Source organism: Danio rerio, chromosome 14, assembly GCF_052040795.2.
Source record: "Danio rerio strain M-AB ecotype USA chromosome 14, GRCz13ab, whole genome shotgun sequence".
In the NCBI taxonomy this organism is placed as follows: Eukaryota; Metazoa; Chordata; class Actinopteri; order Cypriniformes; family Danionidae; genus Danio; species Danio rerio.
This window is the reverse complement of record NC_141034.1, coordinates 52,310,001-52,335,990: the sequence shown is the minus strand read 5'-3', so window position 1 is coordinate 52,335,990 and position 25,990 is coordinate 52,310,001. Positions and strand designations below refer to the sequence as shown.

Below are 25,990 nucleotides of genomic sequence, written 5' to 3'. Positions count from 1 at the left end.
TATTACTATACTCTTATACTCTTGAGAAAGCCACCATTTTGATATTCTAAACTTCTTCTAAAAATGTAATTTTTACATGTATTTTATTATTATTTTTTATTATTGTTTATTGTATATATTTTTATAACCTTTTATTGTACAGAATTGTGTTTGTTTTTTAAGTGTTACAGTCATCCTGAATAATTTAAATTTAAGTAATTAAACTCAAAGTGCACTTCTTATATTGAAAGATAATTCTTCTGCTATGCATTAATCTGTGTGGATTATATCGGAAGCTCTTGTATTGTTTTGATTGTTTTAAATTGTACATTTCTTTTCAGGCAGCATTTTGTAACAACTTTTTTTCAACATTATATGAATGTGTTCTTCTCCTGCGTGGAGGATTCTGGGAAAGCGTGTGTTTTTAAAGATGAACCGTCTTTGATCTTTTCTCTCTCTCTCCTTTACCTGCAGGACCTGGAGATCGTTTATTCATACCTGCATGGGATGGAGGCTCTGTCCAACCTCCGCGAACACCAGCTGAGGTAAAACTCAACATTCTGACAAATATATGGAACAAATGCAGTGTTTTTGAGGCCAAACAGGTGCTGGATTATGGGTTATGCATACAGATGTCTGACAGATGTGCGTTTTTATTTTTAGTTTTTCGCTCAGTCAATACATTTCTGAGGGTTTCTAAAAGTCAACGGTGAGCTTTATTTTTAGGGTAGAGAAACTAATTCTGGTAATTCAAGTGTGCAGGTAATTCAGTCATACTTATAGCCAGTGTGCGAATTATACATTGACGATCGGGGTGGGGGGATTAACTTTTTTCGGTAATACATGCTTTAGTGAATAACATTTTTGAATGTATTTAAATGACATCCAATTTGTTAATAAAATGTATACATTTCCAGTGTTTTGATGGATATTTAGTGACAATTTTCGAGGTTACTGTTGGTCAAACTATACAAATAATTTGTCTAATGTTTTTTTAGGATACATGCAGATATAAAGAGAGGGATCTGGATGCAGACCTGGTGCAGTGCAATCTGGGCTGCATCCAATGATTTTTAATGGGCTTACCTAACCCAACCCCTAACCCTACCCATCACAGTGACATCACTCGCTCCATTTGAGTGCATTGTGTCTGATATTGCATTGCTGAGTGATGCAGCCTCAGCTTGCATCTTAAAGGCTGCATCCAGATACTATTGGATATAAACACCTACTTTACGAGAAATGTGTTTTGTAAATACTTAAGATGTCTTTTCGATACTCTAGAACTGCCAGTTTCAAACTGTCGAATGATATTTTTCCTAGCATTGATTGGTGCAATAATGCATTCATAGTGGCATACACCGATATAGGGGGTATCAAATGTATACTTATATTATATAAGTATACATGATATAGACCAGAGAAAGCTATTTCTGCTTATTAAAGGTATTTTCTAGTGATGGGTTGCAGCTGGAAGGGCATCCGCTGTGTAAAGCGTGCTGGATAAGTTGGCGGTTCATTCCACTGTGGCGACCCCAGATTAATAGAAGGACTAAGCCGAAAAGGAATGAATGAATTGCTTTGATTTCTTTTGGCCTAGTTTGTGAGCAGTCATGAATAGTTAATGCTGTTAGTTTTGCAATAGCAGTTTTGACTCCCTGCATTGTTGTCTAAACTCTTAAATAGCTTTACCTTCTCAAGTCCCTCGCGTCCTCATATTTCTACTCATGTGTATATTTTGGGAGTAAGCACTTTGCTACTTGACCAGGGTGTTGTAGAACATTCCGGGCCATACCTTGACCTTCCAGCGGCCCGAACGCATCAGATGGACTCGCTTGACTTTTTCTCCTCTCACACTTTGAGGAATATCTGTTGAATAATGTTTTTGTCCTCTGGAATGTTTTGTTCGGTGGAGAATGCGTCTGTGTTTGCTTAAGCAGCACTTCTACATAAAACAACAGTGAAATATGTCATCCACAAACACTCGGCTGTTGTCCTTGAGCTGCCCTAAAGATACAATTCACCCATTAAAGGGTTAGTTCCCCCAAAATGTAAAAAGCACTGCTTACAAATTCCATTTCATTTTCTTTTCGGCTTATTCCTTTTATTAATCTGGGGTCACCACAGTGGAATAAACCACTGCACATGTTTTTTGGACTTGTGCGGGACACTGGAGTACCCGGAGGAAACCCACGCCAACACGGGGGGAACATGCAAACTCCACACAGAAATCCCAACTGGCCCAGCCGAGACTCGAACCAGCGACCTTCTTGCTGTGATGCGACAGCACTACCCACTGCGCCACCGCACTGCCCCGTTTACAAATTTAGAAAATATTCATGTTCATGACTTGAATTTTAAAATCTTTCATTTTAATTCAGTTGCTGTCTAGTTTTATCTTTAAAATACAAACTTATTTTAGTATACCTTCATATTAATTATAATATATTATCTATTCTAGAATTTTTTTAGATTTTAAAATGAACAAAATTTAGAATGATTTCATTAGCTGACTAATATTTTATAGTTACGTCAATAATAATAGTAATAATGAAAATAATAATAATAATTTTCAAATATATCTTTGTTTATAGCTGTATATAGATAATATCACTATAAGCTGTATAGAAGTGTCTTGAAAAATATCTTAATTTATCTTAGAATCGTTCTTTACTAATTGAAACATGGAAGAACCCTCATCATTCTCTTTTTGAGTCTCTTTTTGAGTCTACACTGGTCTCACGGTTCGGTTCAGTTAAGTTACGATTATCATGCCATCGATTCGGTTCAATACGATATCTCGTTGCATCACGGTGCATTGACGATGCTTGACGATACACAGTTTTATATTTTCAAGCAGCAATTCTTGTATTAAAATGGATAAATATATAATACAATATATATATATATATATATATATATATATATATATATATATAAAATGTAATACAATTTTATCCTTTTATACAAACAGTTTTTGTTTATTAACAACACAAGCATTTATAGCAAATAAACAAATATAAATATCCCGCTCGCTCCCACAGCACTTGCGCGTCCTCAGTTATATCCGCGCATAGGGCGGCAGAATAAAGAGCGCAGTGTCCGCGACACCTCGCTCGCTCCCTCCCTCAGCACCTGCGCGTCCTCAGTTATATCCGCGCATAGAGCACCGGAAAAGAGGTCTACGACACCTCACTTCATTTTCATAACCGGTCACTTTCGTTTTCACATTGGGGTTGAGGGCGGCGTGATCGCCCTCTGTCTAGAGCGGCAGTTCAGCTTGCTCCGGCCCTGCCTTTGGGTCACTCGGAAGGTGGTGAAATTATAAATTTCTGTTACATTCTATTCGCTGATAAGATACACAATGTTCCTATGTAACTCCCAACGATACTTCCGGGTTTCTTCCCACCACAGCCTCGATTTCGCTTTTAAAAATGGCTGCCGTGTGAAATCAGTGTATTGAATTAAAGCAACTTGAGGGTGAGTAATTAATGACAGAAAATTTAATTTTCACTGAACTCTCCCTTTAGAAACGGGCAGACTTTGTTGTGTTTTCTCATTTTAAAGGGTAAAACTTTCCTCCTGAAATCCGTTTTTGATCTTTGGCCTCACAATGCAAACTCTCTGCAATTTTTTTTCATAATCCCAGAGGACAAATGGCTTGTTTTATAGTCTTTTTGTGTGGATCTGTCTCTGCTTCATGTTTTGTGTTTTGTGTCGTTTCAGGATAATGTGTGAAACGGTCCGCTACGAAAGACACGAAGCCAACGAAGTGCTGTATTAGTGAGTACCAAGCATCCAATTACCCTACTTTAGCTTAAATCCATTACTGTATACCTCGAAGCTTTTGTTGGATGTGTATAACCACAAATAATCTTCAGAAAGTGTGGCACTCCTGAAGCACAGATAAATATAGCCCGCTTTTGTGAAGTCTTATCAAATTACAAAGGTGAGATGTGAACGCGCTGAAGCAGAAGTGTTAGATTGAGTGCTGAGTGAGCCTGCTGTCAACATATAATGAGGAGACTAGAAGATCACAATCACATTATGGGGAAAACAGGGTGACAGACACACACATACGCTCACACACATGCACATTTACACACACACACACACGCAGAAGCACATGCAAGCAGCCACACATACACACACTCACTTATATACACGTTTGAATACACCCTCCCTCACATAGACACATAAACATACATGCTCACTTACACACATACACACACACACACACACACACACACACACACACACACACACACACACACATACTCACATACACATACTCACATACACATACTCACATACACATACTCACATACACATACTCACATACACATACTCACATACACACACTCACAAACACATACTCACATAAATGTACATTCTCACTCACACACACACACACACACACACGCACATACACACTCGCATATACACACACATACTCGCATACAAAAATCATACATGCACACACTCACATACTGTACATGTACACACTCACTCACATAAATGTACTGTGCAGTCTCAAACACACACACACACACACACACACACACACATGCACGCACCTATTGATCCTCAACTCCTCAACTTCTAAGGCCCCGTTTACACTAGTACGTTTTAGTTTTAAAACGGCGTTTTAGAATGAAAACGATCCGCGTCCACACTCGCGTTTTACCCAGCGTTTCTGAACTGCTCTCCGTCCACACCAAAACGCTGAAAACGCACATCACGTGACCACACAGACGCTCTCGGGCAAGCGCTGCAGCCCATGTACCCAGATGAGAGCTCTGCTAGTCGGACTTCTCATCAAGCATCTCCCGCTGGATCTAATCTCACTATATTTATTAAACGGGATATTTCATTCATCTTGTTGTCTTTATCTAACGACATATTCCCTGACTTTGGTCATTGGAATCTATTACTTGTTCTCAGGTAACGTGTTTTGGCTGAGCGCAAAAATAAGTTAATGATTAATGTAACCACGTACATTCTGTATATTGACTTATCGCTTGCCTTTATTTCCTATAATGTATAAACTTATTGTATGTTATACTTTTAAAATGGCCATTATCGATTCTTAAAACTGATACTCAGCAAAAGAGAGGGTGTGTTTCGTATTTTCACTGAAATTGAAAGGAGGCAGTTGTTATCGGCTCCGTTTTGTTATAAATATCCAGACAGTGAAGATGACGCTCATCTTATACAGCACGGCGCCTCAACATGTCTGCTGTCTAAGTTGCTAATATTAAAATGAAAATAGGCAGTTCCTTAAATCATGTTTACATTTTATTGTTGAGAAAGTGAAACAACGAAGCCAGGGTGATGTGAATGAAGTTATAAAGTACACTGTTCCCTTTGAAGATTTACCCGTGTCCTCGGTATAGTCTGCTTTTCCATATCAAACTGAGAAGAAGAGATGCAGCCTTGATCAAACTTGCGAAGTCTGAACTTACACGGAGAAGATTCAGGACTGAACTGTGTGTTAGGCTACTTAATATTCAGGAAAAGCCCCAATCAGAGAGGCGAACGTCTGCAGCCCCGCCTCCGTTTTCAGATGTCTCCGTTTTCCATCATCCACACTGAGACGGAGCAGCTGCGTTTCAAAATGAAAACGGCTTCTCCAGCGTTTTCGAAACGCTCCGTTTTCGGTGCTCGAGAACTCCGGCGTAGTGTGGACGGTTGGCGTAACCGTAGCAAAACTTATGCGTTTTCAAACTAAAACGCATTAGTGTAAACGGGGCCTAAGACACACTGACCCACTTTACTTTTGCCCTTCATCTAAAGTACACAGTGTGTGTGTGTGTCTGTGTGTGTGTGTCTGTGTGTGTGTGTGTGTGTGTGTGTGTGTGTGTCTGTGTGTGTGTGTGTTTGTGTGTCTGTGTGTTTAAACAGTGTCTGCTTGTTTCCTCTACACACTCTTTGAAGTCTGTGTTCATGTTATCTGACGCCCAACACTTTTTCTTTAGCTGCTGGAGCCCAATAAATACACACTCACACATTCTTAATGCCCAGCATAAATGAGCCGTCTTGCTTTTAAATCAGTCACTTTTAGTGGACTCTGTACAGTGAGATATTTGTGTAAATCTGATTAACTGGTTTGACATTAGAACCAAAACTGGAACAAAATAATGTAAAATTAACTCTAGCTGGTGCAAAAATGCATAAACCACAATGAAGAGAGGATATACCAGTTTGTAAACATTCAGGATTTTCCCAGTGATGGGTTGCGGCTGGAAGGGCATCTGCTGAGTAAAAACGTGCTGGATAAGCTGGCGGTTCATTCCGCTGTACTGACCCTAGATTAATAAAGGGACTAAACTGAAAAGTAAATGAATGAATGAATGAATGAATGATTGAATAAACATTCAGGATGTGCACAGCGAGGTTGCAGAAAAAAAACGGGAGTGCTAGCATTTACAGCAAGGGAATGACATCTGATGCGGTACAGAGTTTGTTGTTGTATTAGAGATAAGTTATATTGATTACATATTATATATATTTATTTGCATAATGCTTTCAGCATATTATAACAGCTTGTCACCCAGTGATAAGCACAGTGATTCTGCAAAATTAACATTAAAGTAAGCGGTGTTCGTCTGACAGGTCTATATGCGATAGCACCCTCCTCCTAATGGATATTGGATAAAGCTTCCAGCCCCAAATATACAACTTTCTTTGAAACTCAAGTGCTTTTACAAGACAGAAATTAAAGGCATACAAGACTACAATGTTGTTCTGTGTTGTCATGAGCAAGAAATATTGTTCCATGGTTACCAGGTTCAAAACTATGTAGTGCTAAAAACCGAGGTTCTGCCTATTCAAAGACAAGGAAAGAAGACAGAACTGTACAAAGCCTTGGTAATCATCAACAATCAAAATTGCATTTTGACAACGAACTGCACCTGTACGGCAGGATATGTGAACTTATACTTCAACATTTCTTTGTAAGCATTCAGTGTCCGCAGTTTACTTAACCATATTTAACTTTTTTGCTGAAATCATTGCTGCAATCAAAAACAAGTAATGTGTATTAATCAGCATAGCGTGAACTTACCTGATATAACATGAGAACAGCAGAGTCCAGCATTTTTAATTAGGTCCAATCAGTTCGTCTGCGGTTGGCATTAAAAGCAGTGTGGTGTACGGTAAAACTTAAGTTTTCTATTTTTGGACGTGCGTATTTGGCATCCTGCCGCACAACATGACATGTTTGCTATTGCAACCGGCCTTTTTTGCAAGCTGTATGCGCGGTTGAACTCGTGTGACGTCATGTGTGACGTAGGTGAGTAATTCCGCCATATGATCCAGGAAATGTCCAAATAACATTTCAATAAATGTAAACAAGCAAAATCAGAATCAGAATGAGCTTTATTTGCCAAGCGTACACAAACATTCAAGGACTTTTTTGTTGATTTTAGGAGGTACATGCATACATAAATATCAACGCCAGAACGCAGAAGGACATCTAAATAAACTGACAATAAAATTTATAATAAAAATGATAAGGTTTCTTTCGCCGTTCATTCACATCTGCAGCTCACGTCAGAACAGTAAAAAATGTTGCTACTTCACCAACGTCACTTTAGAGCTAGTGTTTCAATGTTTCTGTAGCGTAATGTCTAAAGTGATGACAAAACAGATGACAAAAATGAGATTTTGCTCACATTTTAAGGCTGAACGGCATAAAATTCCATTAGTCTACAGAGATTTCTCAGTATTTCCTTGCCTCAATCAGGAGATTTTAATAATTAACCCCGAAAAAGCCAAAGCAGCGCCAACACTACCTGATTACTGTTGTGTTTGAGTTAAAGAAAAAAGCTAAACACATGCGGGCATTTCTTCTTTCTTTCTGTTTGCTGAACTAGTCTGCAGTAATGAAAATAGGAGACACATTAGAAACAGATGGCCAACCAAAAAGTAACTCAGGGTTATACAAAGAGTGGTCAACACAAAATACATACATTCCTGATAAGTCCCATCTCATACTCAATACTTTACAATACACTACAATTACAATGGTGTAAATACAGCACTACAACAAAGTCAGAAAGTGTCAGAGAGTCAGACTCAGAATATCACTTACCAGTTTTATAATGATTTGATCAGCTGTAGTTTGAAATTACGCTGTATTTCTCCTCTAATGGCTTATTATGCGCTCTCTGTCGCCATATATTGTGGATAGACAACTTCAACCGTCTTTGCTCAATGAAAGGCTGATGGCCGCCAACGTCTCTCAGAAATGATAAATATTTAAAATAGGCACTATTCTTATGAATAAACTGCAAATTTGCAATCTAAACGATTACATTCTTGACTAAAAAAAGTTTCCAAAGTAAGTTATGTTGCCCAACAGCAGCAATATTTGTATAGTGTCCTCTGCTTGTCGATGTATGTGGGCGAAGTAATACACAAGGGTGAAGGGTTAAGATGCTGGACGAGTGCTGTTATTTGCAGAATACTGCACAGCAATCAGCCAATCAGATTCAAGAACCAGACAAAACGGTTGTAGTCACTATTAATCGTTGCCCAGCACTAATATTTATATAAAAGTATTTATTATTAGGTGGTTACAAGCACCATAAATATTAGGAGTCCTGTATGTTTATGACTATAAAAAACATGCAGCAACCGAAGTGCTAACTATTTAGGTTTGATTTGACCTTGTGGATAAAAAAAAAAATGTTTTCATGCCTAAATCTTCTATAAAGATCTATAAATCAAGAAAGCCATAAAATACATACAACTTGGTTACATTTGTGTAGCTTGTAATTATTACTAATATTATTTTTTGCATCAACTCATTTGAATTTAAATGTATTATTTTTCTTACCCTGATGATGTTAGGTATCCAGTCTTTTATTTTAATAAACAATTCAATAATTTGTTTTTGTAAAAGTGCACCTTATGAATTGTCTATGTAAGTATTTAATGTATTGTTATAGTTCTTTGGGTGGACTCAGACACTCCCCTCCAATTTCACACTCTATTTTTCTCTTCTGCTGGAGGTAGACGAGTGTGTTTGCTTCTCTCCGTGGGTCACTGTCCACAAAGGACAGTGTCTCATTTACTCATCATCTCTGAGAGCGTCTAGTCTGTTGTGTCTGTGCGAGACGGGATAGTTGCTGCAATAAACTGCTAATATACATATAAAGGATGCAAAATTGAAATCAGAATGCTTAGAGTGCTTAGCATAAGTTCACCCCTCACAGACAAGTGTGCCGCAAGCCTACGTTCGAGTGAAGGTTTCGGCCGTTAGATCGCCCCCTGGGGGCTGGCTGCAGTACAAGTCATAAAGCCCGCCTCCTCCGTGTTAATGAAGGAGACTTGAGCCCAAATAAAAATAAATATTACACTTGCAATAAAATGTCCCGAAAGATAGTCGTTGTCGATTAAGGCACTGGTTATTGTGCTGAAATAGGTGCAGATCTTCATTTTTGTAAACAGTTTGTTTTTAGCAGTAATTTAATGCTGGGCGTGTCATCGTGATTGTTAGCTGTGATTGACAGTTTCTCAAAGCAGCGCGTCTGAGCTTCGGCAGGAGACTGAAGTAGACTGAAATGTTATTATTCGATTTCTGTGTTATTTTACCATGACAAAATGAGTTCAGCAGTAAATTATAGTTTCTGACATACATGATCCTGGTGGGACACTGTTTATTCGCTAAGGTCAGGGCTTTTTTCGGGCTTTATTAGTTTGCTGATACACGCCTAGCCACCCAAATAGCAAAACACAGTTCCGGCTAGATTCTCGCCTGCCGGAGACTTATCTCTTAGAGCTCAGACTGACTAATGTTACCTCTGCTGGACCTACTCCGGATGCCTGGACTCACTGCCCGATTCCAGTCCGAGTCAATCGAGCCAGATGCGGCTGCCGAGCGAGCCGGCGCTGCCGCATGCGAGCCGGAATCAGCCCGCGACGCCGCGAGTAAGTTATGCGCTGCAGCCCGGAGCTGGCGCGATTGAATATATAAAACCCTCATATTTGTTAACGTTATTACATCCATTTGTGTTGATATGACAGCAAACGCATGCTGAGAAGTTCGGGGGGCGTAGTTGATTTTACATAAAGCGTTTGATTGGAAGCTCGACTCTGCTCATTTTCGCGGCTCCTCCTCTGGCTCCATCAGACAGTCCTTCTGCGCATGTCTGGCTCCAATTTCAGCAGTCTTTTGCGACAGTTTGTGCCCGTCAAGCAGGCGTTTTGCCCTCAAGGCGTTCAATGGGAAAAAGGGCTGTCGCGTCGTCCATATTTTTTACAGTCATTGCTCACAGATCTCTCTTTTAAATAGTTTTTTTTATACGATGCTTTGCAATAATGTCTTTGTGTTTATACTAGGCTTGGGCGGTATCCAAATTTTTATCACGTCAAACCTCCTCCCTATTTTACCTTGGTATCTGGTATTACCTTGCATAATCAAAACAATTATGACGTAAGGCTCAGACAGCGTCACCAAACTGTTGGCTTGTGCCTTAATCATTCAGAAAGTGAATACCGTATATGCGACCTTAGGTTTGCGGTCACCTGTTTGTCTTGTTCGTGTTAGAGATCTGCACGGGAGGCTCTTTCTCATTCACATGCACGCATGCGCACACACACACACACACACACACACACACACACACACATACCCATACACACATAGAGAGAGAGCACCAAGTGACACACAGCTTGACGCTCTCTCTCATTCACACACATACACACACACACACATAAACAGCATTTACGCGGATGCGCCATGCTCGCTCGCTCGTCGCAATATTGTTAGAAGGCGCGCCCGCTCCCTTTCAAATTACACCAGAGTTACTGAATGCCCCCCTGCTTTATTTGGAAGTTTACTCTCACACCGCAAGAAATCTGGACGGGTCTCGTGGCTCCTGCCGTACAGCAGCGGGAATGCAAACCTTTAGTTTGTAAACCCCGTCTCCCTTATGGTTCGGTCGAAACCGAAAATACTGGCAAACTGCAGGACACTTGGTGCGCGACTCGCCATCTTACCTCACCTCTCTCCTCCTCATTGTCCCGTGATGACAATCACGCATGCGCATTTTTAGGCATTAAATAAATAATATTTATTATTTAACACTTGTCTCCTATTTAAGTGCATTGTTTTTTATGAAGGTATAACGTATTGAAACTGTCAACGTTGCTATTTTTAGATCCCGCAGTATACCAAATTACGGTATTACTGCACAAGCCTAATTAGTGGTCCATTTGGGACAACACTACATACATGCTGTTGAGTGTGTAAGTAAATAAATACATAGTGCATGAGTGTATAGTGTGCCATTTGGGACGCAGCTATTCACACATACTCATAGACTACGGCCAAGTTAATATATTCAATTCACCTATAGCGCATGTGTTTGGACTGTGGAGGAAACCGGAGCACCCGCAGGAAACCCACACCAACATGGGGAGAACATGCAGACTCCACATAGAACTGACCCAGCCGAGGCTCGAACCATGCAGCAACCTTCTTGCTGTGAGGCAACGGTGCTAACCAATGAGCACCTGTGCCGCCCACAAATCAACTTAATTCAACTCTTGTTTTTGTAAATTTAAGTTGCTTAAAATATTTAAGTTGTCCCAAAAAAATCTCAAGAATTCTGTTGCTTCAGCTCATTTAAATGAAGTCGTTTGAACAAGCCGCAAAAATATTTGTTCTGATTGTATGTGCCAGTGCCCATGTGTGTGTGTATATTGCCTTGATGTGTTTGTGTATGCTAGTGCTTTGTGTCTATGTGTGTGTGTGTGTTTGTACTAGTGTGTTTGTGTACGCATGCTTTTGTCTGTGTGTTTGTGCATGTTTCTGTGTGTGTATTACGCCCCAATCCTAGGGGAAACAAAAAGGGCATAATAAACGAAGAAAAAACAAATGTGTTGGGGTGGTGGATTTCCCAAACAAATCAAAACATAAGGCAAAAGATTCCCTTCGGTCGACAACCAAACTCACACACTCAATTGAGAGTATATATGAATAGATTTATTATAGAAAAATGGGGTTAATATAATTGAGCAACTCTTCAGGGTGACCACAGGCCAAAATAACAAACAAAAGAATCTATAAAGTAAATCCACTCAATTACCTATTACTATTTAAAGAAAAAATACAAAAAAAACTTACATTGCTCCCTAAACATAATCAAAAGTAGGGGTGTCAAAAATAATCGTTTTTTCGGTGCACTGCGATGCAGACGCGGACAATTCGGTATGGGTTCAGTAATAATCATAACCGGTTATTACTGACGTCATTTACCTCATATGCGCTCTGTCGTGAGGGAGGCGATCGCGAGTATTTACAACGCTCTAACTACTTAAAACTCATAAACTGTGCACAATTTCACTGTGTGTGTTTGCTGGATCAGTCTTTCACTGACATATACAACAAAAGCCCCTATTTCACTGAGATCGAGAGAATGAAAGTAGCCTACTCCATTTCTCTCTCTTTCTTTCTTGCGCGCGCTCTGTCTCTCTCTCTTTCTCTCTCTCTCTCTCTCTCTCTCTCTCTCTTTCTCTCTCTCACACACACACACACACACACACACACAGTGGCCCATTTGACCTGCTGGCGTGGCTTTTCTTCTCTTCTCGGCTGTTTTACAGTGTTACTTTTGCATCCAGAAAGGAGCACGTGTCTGCAGAGTTTTCTCCACCGTGTCTATCATACATCAGCTGTGAGATCGCTGCTGCCGCCTGCCGCTTATCAGTGTCACTCATCTGTGAAGAACGCAGCGCACAAGAGCCAATCGCAACCGTTTTTTTTGAGGGTGTGACCAATCAAAGAGGTGTAAGAGAACTAGACAAGGATCAGAAATTGAGCTGTATTATATTTGTTTATATTATTTGCTAAATGCTCGTTTTATTTAAAGTTACAGTTTATATATCTAACTTTTTGTATTAAATGACAAAATTGTATTACAAATAGTATATAAATATAAATATATTCATACATTTTAATACAAGAAATGCTGCTGTGAAGAAATATAAAACTGTGTATGGAAAGCACCGTGATGCACTGTGATGCACCGAAATATCGAATTGAACCGAATCGATGGCATGATAATTGTAACCGAACCGTGAGACTAGTGTAGGTTCACACCTCTAATCATAAGTAATTAAAAAAAATATGCAGGTCACCCCTACATGCTCCATCTCTCAAAAATATTTTAACGTATGATGAGCATCAGTACAATATTGGTTGTTGGTCGTCGGCCGGAGGGGTGAGGGAAACCAAGGAGCTCCACTCCAATCACCGAACGCACAGAAATGAGCTCTCCCAACCCTGCTGGAAACTCCCTTATATACAGGCCTCCGAGACCAGCAGCCAATCACAACAAGGGATCACGCTGGTGTGAGTCTATGGAATAACAGAAAAACAACAGGAAGGCGGGACAAAGAAAAAGACAGAGTACAATTTGCAATAATAAATAAATAAATAAACTTCAGTCGTAACAGTGTGTATTTGTGTAAACAGTCAGTCATGGTCCGGCGTCCTGCTGTTCATTGTCTGCAGGGTGGAGATGACAGAAAAACTTTCTTTTGAACAGAGAGTTTGTCTTCCAACACATGCATATAAAGCGGCGTGTATTTTTGGTTCATCTATAAGTTGTGCGTTTGGGTAACAGAGTGAGTCATTCCTCTGTTTAATGCGCTTGTTTTCCTCCACGTCTCCCAGCAGCAGCTTATTTAAGAAGCACTAACAGTGGCAGTGTCTGAAACACCTCAGCCATTCACTCCAGTGTGTTTTTTTTATTTGTTTTTTTTATTAGACACTTCACTGCTTTAAAGCTCGGCACTAATAATAATCTTCAGACTTGTGTTCGCTGCTGCTGATTTCCCTCAGGAGTAAACTAGTCCCACTGCAGCTTCTGAAGCGCTCGTGCCAAATACACAAACACACAGCGCCTTCCCGCTTCTGCGCTATATTGGAGCCGGTTGGGAGGACGCTGAAGTCACATTGGGGCTTCTCGAAATATTGCTGATAAAAGTTGAAGCGTGCTTAGCGAGGCTCATTGATTTCTGCTTTTGGTAAATAATGTTTAAGCGATGTTTGAATTTGTTAAGCGATGTTTTAAAGCTCAGGGGATTTTGCTCAGGGATGTTTTGCATGTTCTTGTTAAATATGCTCTTAAATGAAACATTCATATCTTTTACATGAAGACAATTTGGGTTTATTAGGGGATAATTTGGTAGAAATAGTTCTAAATAGTAAATCTTAATAGAAAAAGTGTTATAAATACATTGAACTGGTGGTTTCATGATGTTAATCCATTAGACTCGTTTATGATCAGTAAGAATGTAATATAACCATTGCAATGAATACAATAACATTAAATTAAAAATATTTTTTTATAAAAAATTAAATCAAATTTAATTAAATAAACATTTTAACAAATTAAATAAAAAATTTAATTTAATAAAAAATGTATCTCATAATCACGGCCATACAAGAGAAAGCTCCTGATTGGTTAATGTGGTGCGAATGTCTGCTGAAGTTGAGATTTCTCGAGCGATTTGCATGTCAATCGTGCAAAATGCTCCAATTACGCCGCTTCATTTGCGACAAACGCTTCACTGCCGCTGCCTCAATTACGCGTATTGTGTTGCAGGATGTCTATTCGTGTCTTTGCATTGGCTTAACATGTAAATCACTTGAAGCTTCATTACTGTCTGCATCTGGTGTGAATGCTGCATTAGACTTGTTTTTGATGAGTAGGAATTTAATATAACCATTGTAATGCATTTAATCAATAAACTAAAAATTAAATAAAAATTTGTATTAAATTAAAAATGTAATAAATAAAATAATAAAAATTATTAAATGAAAAATTAAATTAAATAAAAATCTAATTAAAATAATAAAAATATATATTTTTAAAATATATTAAAAATGTATTTAAATTAAAATTAAATTACAAAATATAATAAATTTTGCCTTTTAACCGGACATTTATAAAGAACTTATTTTAGAGCAGTAATCACAATATTGTAATACCATGATATTTTTATCCAAGGTTACCATACCGTCAGAATCTTATACCGGTCCATGCCTAATAATTACATTGAACTGTGGCGGTTTTTAATGATATCAGTTCAGTAGACTTGTTTTTGATGAGTAAGAATTGAATATAACCATTGCAAGTAATTTAACAATAAAATAAAACAAATTAAATAGAATATAAATGTATATTTAAAATAAAAATTCATTCATTTATTTTATTTTCGACTCCTTTTATTAATCAGGGGTCGCCACAGTGGAATGAACCACCAAATTATCCAGCACATGTTTTACACAACGGATGTCCTTCCAGCCGCAACCCAGAACATGGGAAACACAGATATAGTCTCATACACTACAGCCAATTCAGCTTACCCAATTCACCTCTAGCACATGTGTTTGGACTGTGGGTGAAACTGGAGCACCCGGAGAAAACCCACACTAACACGGGGAGAACATGCAAACTCCACACAGAAATGACAACTGACCCAGCTGGAACTCGAAACAGTGACCTTCTTGCTGTGAGGCGACAGCGCTACCCACTGCATCATCGTGATGATCAAAAAAAAAAAAAAAAAAAAAAAAATATATATATATATATATATATATATATATATATATATAGGGTTGGGCATCTAAGCTATAATGCCGATCCGATACGCATCTCGATACAAAAGAATACGATCCGATATATTAGCGATACATTTGTGACATATTGCATGTGACATATTGCGATGCAACACGATACGATTCACACCCATATCACGATACAATGCGATAATTCAGCACTAACTTATATATATATATATATATATATATATATATATATATATATATATATATATATATATGTATGTATGTATGTATGTATGTATATATATGTTTATATATATAAATATGTGTATGTATGTATGTATGTATGTATATATATATATACATATATATATATATATATATATATATATATATATATATATATATATATATATATATATATATATATATATATATATATACAAATAATAATAAAAAATTCAATGCATTTAAAAATTACTTAAATTGCATTTAATTGAAATTTCAATTACACAATAAAATTTAAAAATAAATTAAAAAAATTATAATAGAAGTGTTAAAAATAGATTGTAATAAATTTGTGGTTTCATATTATTGATTTATTATGAATTTTTTATTTAATAAGAATGTAGGAAAACTGTTGCAAGCAATAAAAAAATTTAATTGTATTAGGTAAAAGTAAATTCAATTTAAATAATTAAAATATAATAAATGTATAATTAAATTACAAAACAAAACTAAAAAATAAATAAATTGTGGCATCTATAAATATTCTAATTTTCTATTCTTTTAATTAAATATATTTTTAAATTATTTTTATATTATTTAATTTAATTTTACTGTTAATTTTAGTTTAAATGCATTATTATTATTATTATTATTATTATTATTATTATTATTATTATTAGTAGTAGTAGTAGTATTAATATTATTATTAAATGTTATAATTTTTTTATTTTTAAAAGTTTCATCTGAAATTGTTTTATTATCGTTATTCATTTTATTTTTAATTAAATTTAGTGTTATGTTTATTATTATTATTATTATTATTAATTGTATTTTAATTACATTTTTGTTGTTTATTATTATTATTATTATTATTAATTGTATTTTAAATTAAAATTAGTGTTATGTTTTTATTATTATTATTATTATTATTATTATTATTATTATTATTATTAATATTAATATTGATATTAATATTAATATTAATATTAATATTAATATTAATATTAATATTAATATTAATATTCAGTTTATTATTATTATTTTATTAATTAAAGATTTTGGCTTAACTATAATAATTCAAACTATTTAGTATGTAGTTGAGTGAAGCTCATCAGATAAATAAGGCTCCAGGAAGAGTGTGTTTGTGCTGTGGGCTGCTGCAGGGCTGCTGATGATCATTTGATGAGCTCTGGAGCTGGAAGAGTGTTTCTGTTTCTGTGACCCAGTTCAGTCAGTGCTGAACATCCCGTCTCTCAGCCTCCATCACTCCCGCTCTGCTTTCTGCTGATTAATAATTGAGTGCTGCGTTTTTGTCTGCGCGCTCAGGAAAAACGATTAAAAGAGCGAGCAGATGAAGGGAGCCATGCAGAAAGAGGACAGAAAAAGCAGACGCTGCTCGTGCTGCGTTTCTAGAGTTGCCTCATTAGTCCTATAGAGAGTTGATGCAGAGATATGTGTGTGTGTATGTTTACTTTCATGAAGTTTGGAGAAGTGTTTTTTGTGCCAAAGGTTAAAGAAGTCTTTCTGTAGATGTGGACTTTATCATTGGGGGAATTACTGGTAATTAATTAAAGACAAATGGAGGCGGTTAATTGAAATAGATGTAGATGTTGATTTGAATTAAATACATTTTCCTGGTTAATTATTATGAAATGTTTGCTAGCAGTGTTAAATGTTATTTAGGAATCCTTGTGGTTATATTAATATTTTACTGTTATCATTTTTATTTTTTTAAACAATTTTATTTAGTTTTTTACATTTTTTTTTATCTTTTTATCTTTAATCTTTTCTTTTATATATAATAAAATTTTTATAGATTTTTAAAAAACGTATAACCATTCATTTATTCATTTTCTTGTTGGCTTAATCCCCTTATTAATCTGGGGTTTCCACAGCAGAATGAACCGCCAACTTATCCAGCAAGTTTTTACGCAGTGCTTACCCATCTCTGGGAAACATCCAAACACATTCACACACACACACACACACACACACACACACACACACACACACACACACACACACACACACACACACACACACACACACACACTACTGTATACACTACTGACAATTTAGCCTACCCAGTTCACCTGTACCGCATGTCTTTGGACTGTGGGGGAAACCAGAGCACCCGGAGGAAACCCACGCGAACGCCCACGCGAAAACCCATGCGAACATGCAAACTCCGCACAGAAAAACGCCAACTGAGCTGAGGCTCGAACCAGCAACCTTCTTTCTGTGAGGCGACAGCACTACCTACTGCGCCACTGCATATATGTGCAAATATGTAGCTCCCTGGTTCAATAAAGCATTGACTCCTTTTTTTTTTTTCTTGTTTTCCCAAGATTTATTTTCAGTGCAGCATTCACTTCATCGGCGCAGTCATCTTACACTTTAAGCCAAACACCTTGCACCGTAAGAGCTTTGTATACAAAGAGAAAATGAAACCAAATGTAATCAAACATGAAAACTGTATATGAACAAACAGACATCACTTAAACTCAATATACAAACTCAATACAAACAAACATATTAAACATGAAGTGTCGGTACCTTGTTCTCCAATCAAACCAGAAACTAAACCTTGAGACCGTAGCAAACCGCACAGCTGGGATGCCGTGATCATGTGCGATCTTTCGGTGTATCCGTTTATATCCGTAATGGTAATCAATTCAAAATAAAGAAGGTCTACTTTTACACTGAAAAATGTATATAAAATAATCATTATAAACATATTGTAGAAAAATAGACACAATAACATAAACATCATATCAAAAGTCATTAACACTCCCACCAAATTATGAGTGCAAATATTGACATACAAATCACAAATAATTTCCTAGTATCGAACTCTTATTCACGTTTTTGTTTCTTTCTTTTTTTTAATACTATTTTTTTATTAACCATGATAATAAATACACTCCCATAAATTTGTAGAAAATTTTTAAAAACAATTCATGATCCACTTACATAATTTTAAAATAGCTATTCATTTCTTTCCTTTAGCAACACAAGTTTTTGCCCTGGTCTTGTATCATATATATATATATACAGATAAAAACAGAATTATTATTCCCCCTGAAATATAAGCCCCCCTGTTTACTTAATATATATATATATATATATATATATATATATATATATATATATATATATATATATATATATATATAATATATATATATTAAGTTTACTTAATTTCCTTGTTTTATTTAAACATTTTTTAAATATTATTATAATTATTATTATTTAATTTTAGTGTATTATTGCAACGTTATCTGTTTGCTATAAGACAGAAATAGTAAAAAATGACAATAATAGTGCTCAGCTGCAACAAAGCAGTTTAACGTTTTTAACATGTTGATTGCAACATGTCGATTATTTATATTCAAACAACTATTTATGTTTATTGGAAATTTTTCATAAATATAAAAATATCTAAACTGTGATCATGATTCAGTTATGTCAGAGTGGACAGGGCTAATTGGTTGTTTTTTTTGTGCAGAATCATGGGTAATGTTGTTCGTCTAAATTATTCCCTAAAGCAGCGGTTCTCAAACTGTGGTACATGTACCACTAGTGGTACGCAGGCTTCCTTCTAATGGTACGTGGAGGAATCGCTGAATAATTAAGTAAAAAAATTAACACACTTTTATTGCAAATGATAACACAGATTTGTTCAGTAAATTGATTTTAATAGGCTAAACCTTTTAATTTATTTTTAAGTTTTTAATGTTTGTTTTATATTCTTTCATTTAAAGCTAATTTCCTTTTAATATTTGTAATGGTTGTTGGGGGTGTATCCCATATTTTTACATCCTAATGTTGAAAGCTATAGTTTAATCACTTTTCTGACACACAAAGCCTACTCTAACGCGCAGTAAGCAGATCTAATTTCTAATGTAAATATGTAAATATATCATATATATTTAAAATACAAGTAATGTTTAGATTTCAAAGATATACAAATAAGTCATATATATATATATATATATATATATATATATATATATATATATATATATATATATATATATATATATATATATATAGTACATGTATAAATTTAAAAAATTTTCAAAAAGAGTTTATAAATATGATGATATTTATGAGGTCCAAGGAACATTTTCAGGTTTTGATGAATAGGCTCCTATATGTTAATACTATAAATTTAAGCACAGCAGTTTTCTGTTCACTTTGAGAACAGTGGCATTTTTAATTAACTTTCAAAAGCACACGTTGATCTTTTATTTATTTTTAATGTTTTAGTTAATGTTCAAACTATTAATATTGTTAAAAGTGGCTGACAATAATAAATATTCATAAAAATAGAAACTAATCTACCATGTTTCTGAACTGTGCAGAGCTGTAGCTGCTTAGGCTGTACTCATACTTGGTACAGTTGCCTCGAACCGGGCCAAAGCACGCTTGTCCCCCCTCCCGTCTCCCCCGACGGCCCGCACTCACACCACAATTGGGCCTGGGCATGCTTACATCATCGATGCTGCGCTGTTCAGTGAGAAGCGCTCTCTCACTCAGCAGCACAGTGGAGATTTCTCTAGTTATATTGTTTCAGTCGGTTTGATATGCAGTGACATGCAGTCGAATATTTCGCCAAACAGTCCTTAGGGATGCGATGACACGCAGTCAGAAATTTCGCCGAGCAGATCCGCCACTTTTGGCGCTCATAAACAATCATAAAGTCCTGGTGCTGCAGGAATGAGGAGGTCTGCTGAAGGCGCAGCTGTCGTGCAGTGAGGGGTTTGTGTATTTAATAAGCTACGGCAGTTTGCGTTCACTGAACAGTAAGAATGATTAATTAATCCACATGAAACAGCCCCTTAAAAGTCACGTCTCGCTTTCAGTTTCGGGCTTTGGCGCGTTTTGCACTCACACTACAAGCGTACCGCGCCAAAGCCCAAGTGAACTGCGCTTAGGCACACCTCGTCCAACCGGGCCAGGGCCGGCCAAGTGAAACGTGCTTGAGCCCAATTCAGCGCACTCACACTTCTCAAACGATCCGGGCCTGGGCGTACGGATGGCATAGTGTGAGTACACCCTAAATTAAGCCTATACGCTATAGTATTTCAATGCTGGTCATTATGGTGGTACTTGGACAGAATTTTTTTTTTCTGAGGTGGTACTTGGTGAAAAAAGTTTGAGAACCACTACCTTAAAGGATAAGTTGTAAACTCAAACTGACATTTATACAAAAGCGTAACTTTACCAGACAGTCTTATGGCGTTATAGGAGCTCATCTTTTATATGTTATCACTGAAAATCAGTTCCCTATCAAGAAACGAAAAGGATTTTTACTTCAGAACGCAACCGGATATAATCAGAATGGCATATTCCAGTGAGCCCCGTGATAAGATGAAGATCTGCAAGGAATCTCATTGCAGACAAAACACATTTAATGCAATGAAACAACAAGTAAATGTGCAGTAATGAAGTGTGCGGTGTAGCATGAAATCGGGCTTATTTGCTTCACGTTAGCTCTGTCTATCAGCTCATGAAGCCAGCGCTGCTTTGGGCACGTTTTATCACTGGAGTGCGGATGGGCTGTTCTGACTCCCTGATCAAGATGTCCGCCGCTCATCGGATTGCTCCTCTTTTCACGTTCCCACTTTTAACACATACTGAGAGGCAGACATGGAGCGGGAAGGACTCGCCTAGGAAGATGTCTAGCGTTCCTGACTGCTCCGTGACCTGAAAAAAAAAGCAGTGTTAAGGGGGGGGTTGTGTGTCAGTGTGTTATTTTCTACGCACACACACATAAACCAAGCAGTCACTGGTAAAAGAGATTGTGAGCCATTTGATCGCTCCGTTCAATGTTTTCCTTTGGGAATCTTCTCGTGTGGTCTTTTGTATTCCCTCAGAGGTGTATCGGGAGCAAAATGATGATGTAGTGTTAAGGCTGGGACATAAGCTGATGGTCAGCTGTTGGGAGTCATCGCTCAGCGTTTGTTGTTGATACTCATCAGTTTAACGTTGGAGCTCACTGGCCCCATTCAACATGTCAAATCAACATAAAACCATTGGCTGAAGAAAGCACTCTGATTGGTTAATCAGCAGTGAATCTAAATATAAACACTTTTTAAAAACTTTTATTAAAATACTAACTGTGAATCCTAGAGCCTCAGAGAAGAAAGCTAAATATGCTGTAAATACTAACAGCAAGAAAGACGAGTGAGGAAAATGACAACAGCCAATAAGAATCGGAATATCTGCCGAGATTATCTGCCATTTTTTTTTTTTTTGCTTAAATTAGGTTTAATTAGATGAGAAAAAAACATAATACCTGTTTATAATAGTATGATCATTACATAAATAAAGGATAATAAAAATACCTATTAAAATAGCTTGATTACAGTTCTCAACGTCACATATTTTGACAGTATCATGCAACTCTACCATACAGAACACCACATTGATGGACATTGAACTTTTACCGCTGCTCAATAGAAAGCATCCTGACAAACTGCGTCACAATCCAGATATATCCAGCTGCAGAACCACAGAAACACACCTGTTTTAGGCAAACACAATCTAACACACACAATTTAGGCAAACCATATATGGTAACTAACTAACTCCTTAGCATTATCGCCACCTATTGACTTTCACAAATATGGTTTTCCATTTCAGTCATCATTATTATGATATCGTAACGATCATTTTAACATCTCTGCAGTTTCTGAACTCAAATTAGATAAATAAAAATAATTGGGTAAAGACATTTATGACTTTATTCATGTGTCCACATAAAGAAAACATAATAGACCGTCTAATTGTAGGATTAAGTGTAATAAACTAATTCAGGATCTTAGGGTGCTTTCACACCTACACTTTTGTTTCGGAACGTATCTCGTTTGCCCAGTTAGCGCGGTTCGTTTGGCATATGTGAACAGGGTAATCGCGCTCTGTTCCGCGCCAAAGTAATCGCTCCGAGATCGCTTGAATGAGGTGGTCTCGGCTCGATTGAAACGAACCCTGGATCGGTTCGATTGCAGTGAGAAAGCGATCCGATCCGAGAGCAGTTATATCACAGTGTTTTATGGATATGTAATAGGCTTACGGCTATATGAAGAGAGAATTATGAGTAGGGCGGGAAGTTTTGCGAGTCTCCGGATGGCCGCAAACAAGTGATGATCTCCCGGTAATCTTGCGTCTCCCTCCCGGTCCTCAAATATGCATCGTCGCGCACCCTTCTCACCCCTCCCCACCGCATCTCTCCTCAGACCCTGTCAATCACCACCAAACCACCACCTCTCCTGGCAGCTGAGCGGGACGCTGCAAAATAAACCCTGACACTCTGACCAATGTAAGGAGAGTTTACTCGCACGTGACTTGTTTTAGCTCTTTTGGTCCGATTAGAAACTTTGCAGTGTGAAAGCGAACCGCTCCAAGAGCAAAGAGCAACAATGTAACATTTGTAATCTCTGTTTCAGAACAACTGAATCGATTCACAGGTGTGAAAGCACCCTTAATCGTATCATACTTGGTAAAAATCACTTTGTTGTAAAATATAAAAAGCAAACAATAATGTGTCACATTAAATATTGGTAATCATTTAAACAATATATAATATAGTTATGGCGAGGCAGTGGCGCAGTAGGTAGTGCTGATGCCTCACAGCAAGAAGGTCGCTGGGACGCTGGTTCGAACCTCGGCCCAGTTGGCGTTTCTGTGTGGAGTTTGCATGTTCTCCCTGCCTTCGTGTGGGTTTCCTCCGGGTCCTCCGGTTTCCCCCACAGTCCAAAGACATGCGGTACAGGTGAATTGGGTAGGCTAAATTGTCCGTAGTGTGTGTGTGTGTGTGTGTGTGTGTGTGTGTGGATGTTTCCCAGAGATGGGTTGCGGCTGGAAGGGCATCCGCTGCGTAAAAACTTGCTGGATAAGTTGGCGGTTCATCGCTGTGGCGACCCCGGATTAATAAAGGGATTAAGCCGAATATGATGAATAATAATGAATGAATAATATAGTTATAAACTGATTATCTTAACTGATTATCTGATTATAAACTACTATCTTTTACTAAACTGTCACAGCTGTTAGTTATATCTATATTTATTTTTTTTTGTTAATTTTTAATAGTTAATTTGTTTCTATTGATAAATTTTGGTTTAAAAACAATATATAGCTTACTATAAATTACTCCAGTATTTAATGTGGAAAATCATTCATTAAAAAGTTATTAGAAAAGCAAATAAACAGTATTAAATTGCTTGAGTAAAATATTAATATAGTGTTATACATTCGTTACATGAAAAAAGATTTTTATTACATATACAGATGTATTTTGCGGGCCTGCAGCTGGATATTATTGTCACAGTCTGGTATGGAAGCTGCTCTGTTGCTGAGCGTAAGGCACTGCAGCGGGTGGTGAAAACTGCCCAACGCATCACAGCGACCACACCGCCAGACATTGAGGACATCCAGAAGAAACACTGTCTGCGCCGAGCACGCTGTATTCTAAGGGACACCTCTCACCCTGCTCACAGACTGGGCTCTCTCTTGCCTTCCGGCAGGCCCTCACTGACTCTTTTGCCCCCTAAATACATCCCCCACTCTCCTCTAACTTAAACTCCTCACAATCACTGCACTGTTTAACATTTGCACATTAAAAATTTGCACATATTCATTGCACTACATTGCCCTGATTTACTTATTTGAACTGCTGCACATGGACATTTGTAATTACGTACACACCCACTGTACATTTACATTTGTAATTGTGTTTATCTATCTACACACTTCTGATTATTAATAGCAACCTGTACATATATTCATCTATTGTAAATCTCTGTTCATAGCTAATACAACCTGTATGTAATGCTGATAGTAATTTCATCTGTAAATATCACCATAGTTTCTCTATAACTGCACTTTATAACTTATATCCTGCACTTGCTGCTATTGCACTGCTGATTAGACCTAAACTACATTTCATTGCATTGTACTTGTACATGTGTAATGCCAATAAAGTTGAATCTAATCTAATCTGATAAGCATGTTTGTTTCCTGTTGAACTGACGTTTTTCTTTATCTTCTTCTCTTACAGTCCAGATGACATTGGCACATGCTGGTACATTCTACTTTCCGGATCGGTTTTCATCAAAGAGTCCATGTTCTTGCCACGCTCCAGGTATGCCTGTTGCACATTCACTTCTCGTTAGAAAACACACCTAATATGCACCTGTCATTTATATTGACATTATATAAATTGTTGTCTTCTTCTGTCATTGTTGTCTATGGGCGGCCCATACATTTGTAGGAAAATTTTACATTTTAAAAAAGGTCGCTGGGTCGCTGATTCGAACCTCGGCTCAGTTGGTGTTTCTGTGTGAAGTTTGCATGTTCTCCCTGCGTTCGCGTGGGTTTCCTCCGGGTGCTCCGGTTTCCCCCACAGTCCAAAGACATGCGGTACAGGTGAATTGGGTAGGCTAAATTGTCCGTAGTGAGTGTGTGTGTGAATGTGTGTGTGGATGTTTCCCAGAGATGGATTGCGGCTGGAAGGGCATCCGCTGCGTAAAAACTTGCTGGATAAGTTAGCGGTTCATTCCCCAGATTAATAAAGGGACTAAGCCATCAAGAAAATGAATGAATGAATGAATGAATGAATGAATGAATGAATATTATTTTATCACCATGGCAATGATAGAAGCAGGTCTGTCCTTCTCTTGCCGTCTCATATGGCTTCACTGACAGAGCTGTGATGTGATGTTTCTGTAATAGACTGTGACTCCTGTCAATCAAAACCAACAGGACAGTGATGCACTTCCTAAACGACGTCTTGAAAATGCTCACAATTGGCCATTTGTCGTATTGTGAAGTTGCACAGCCTGTCCTGTGTGTATGTGTTTATATTTATTTATTTATTTATTTATTTATTTATTTATTTGCTGTAACTATTTTCATTTTTTCATAGCTTTCATAGCATGTAAAAGGCACAAGCTGTATAACATAGCTATAGCAGCTAATACTCCACATATGGGCTTCTATCCAATGGGTAATTTGCAGTCTTAGTCCCTGCTTAGGCTTTTTATACACTAAAACAGTACAGCTGCCTTTATAATATACTGTACATACGGGGCTGGACTTAAACTTTTTTGTTCACCAGCCACTTTGGCTAGTAGATTTCCAACATTACTAAAAGCGTAATGGTGTGCAGAGAGCTGGCAGAAGTCAGGGTTG

The 25,990-nt window shown here is 37.3% G+C and overlaps 1 protein-coding gene and 2 long non-coding RNA genes across 36 annotated transcripts in view; 2 read left to right on the top strand and 1 right to left on the bottom strand.

The window, feature by feature from the left end:
- Window positions 1–25,990, top strand: part of LOC147840916 (uncharacterized) — a 639,653-nt gene that overhangs the window by 99,908 nt on the left and 513,755 nt on the right. The gene's annotated exons all lie outside the window — the stretch shown is intronic.
- The window catches only part of rapgef2b (Rap guanine nucleotide exchange factor 2b), a 257,487-nt gene that overhangs the window by 75,356 nt on the left and 156,141 nt on the right, over window positions 1–25,990 (top strand). For all 34 annotated transcript variants that reach the window (XM_087281895.1, XM_087281881.1, XM_087281876.1 and 31 more), the window contains exons 2-4: window positions 454–524; window positions 3,706–3,762; window positions 24,858–24,941. In XM_087281895.1, the coding sequence (XP_087138021.1) occupies window positions 454–524; window positions 3,706–3,762; window positions 24,858–24,941 (212 nt within the window). The remainder of the gene's footprint in view (window positions 1–453; window positions 525–3,705; window positions 3,763–24,857; window positions 24,942–25,990) is intronic.
- Window positions 20,208–22,555, bottom strand: LOC147840922 (uncharacterized). Its single transcript, XR_015508085.1, has 3 exons — window positions 22,095–22,555; window positions 20,712–22,033; window positions 20,208–20,665 (listed from the first exon to the last, which is right to left on the bottom strand). It is a non-coding gene; the product is annotated as an uncharacterized LOC147840922 (long non-coding RNA).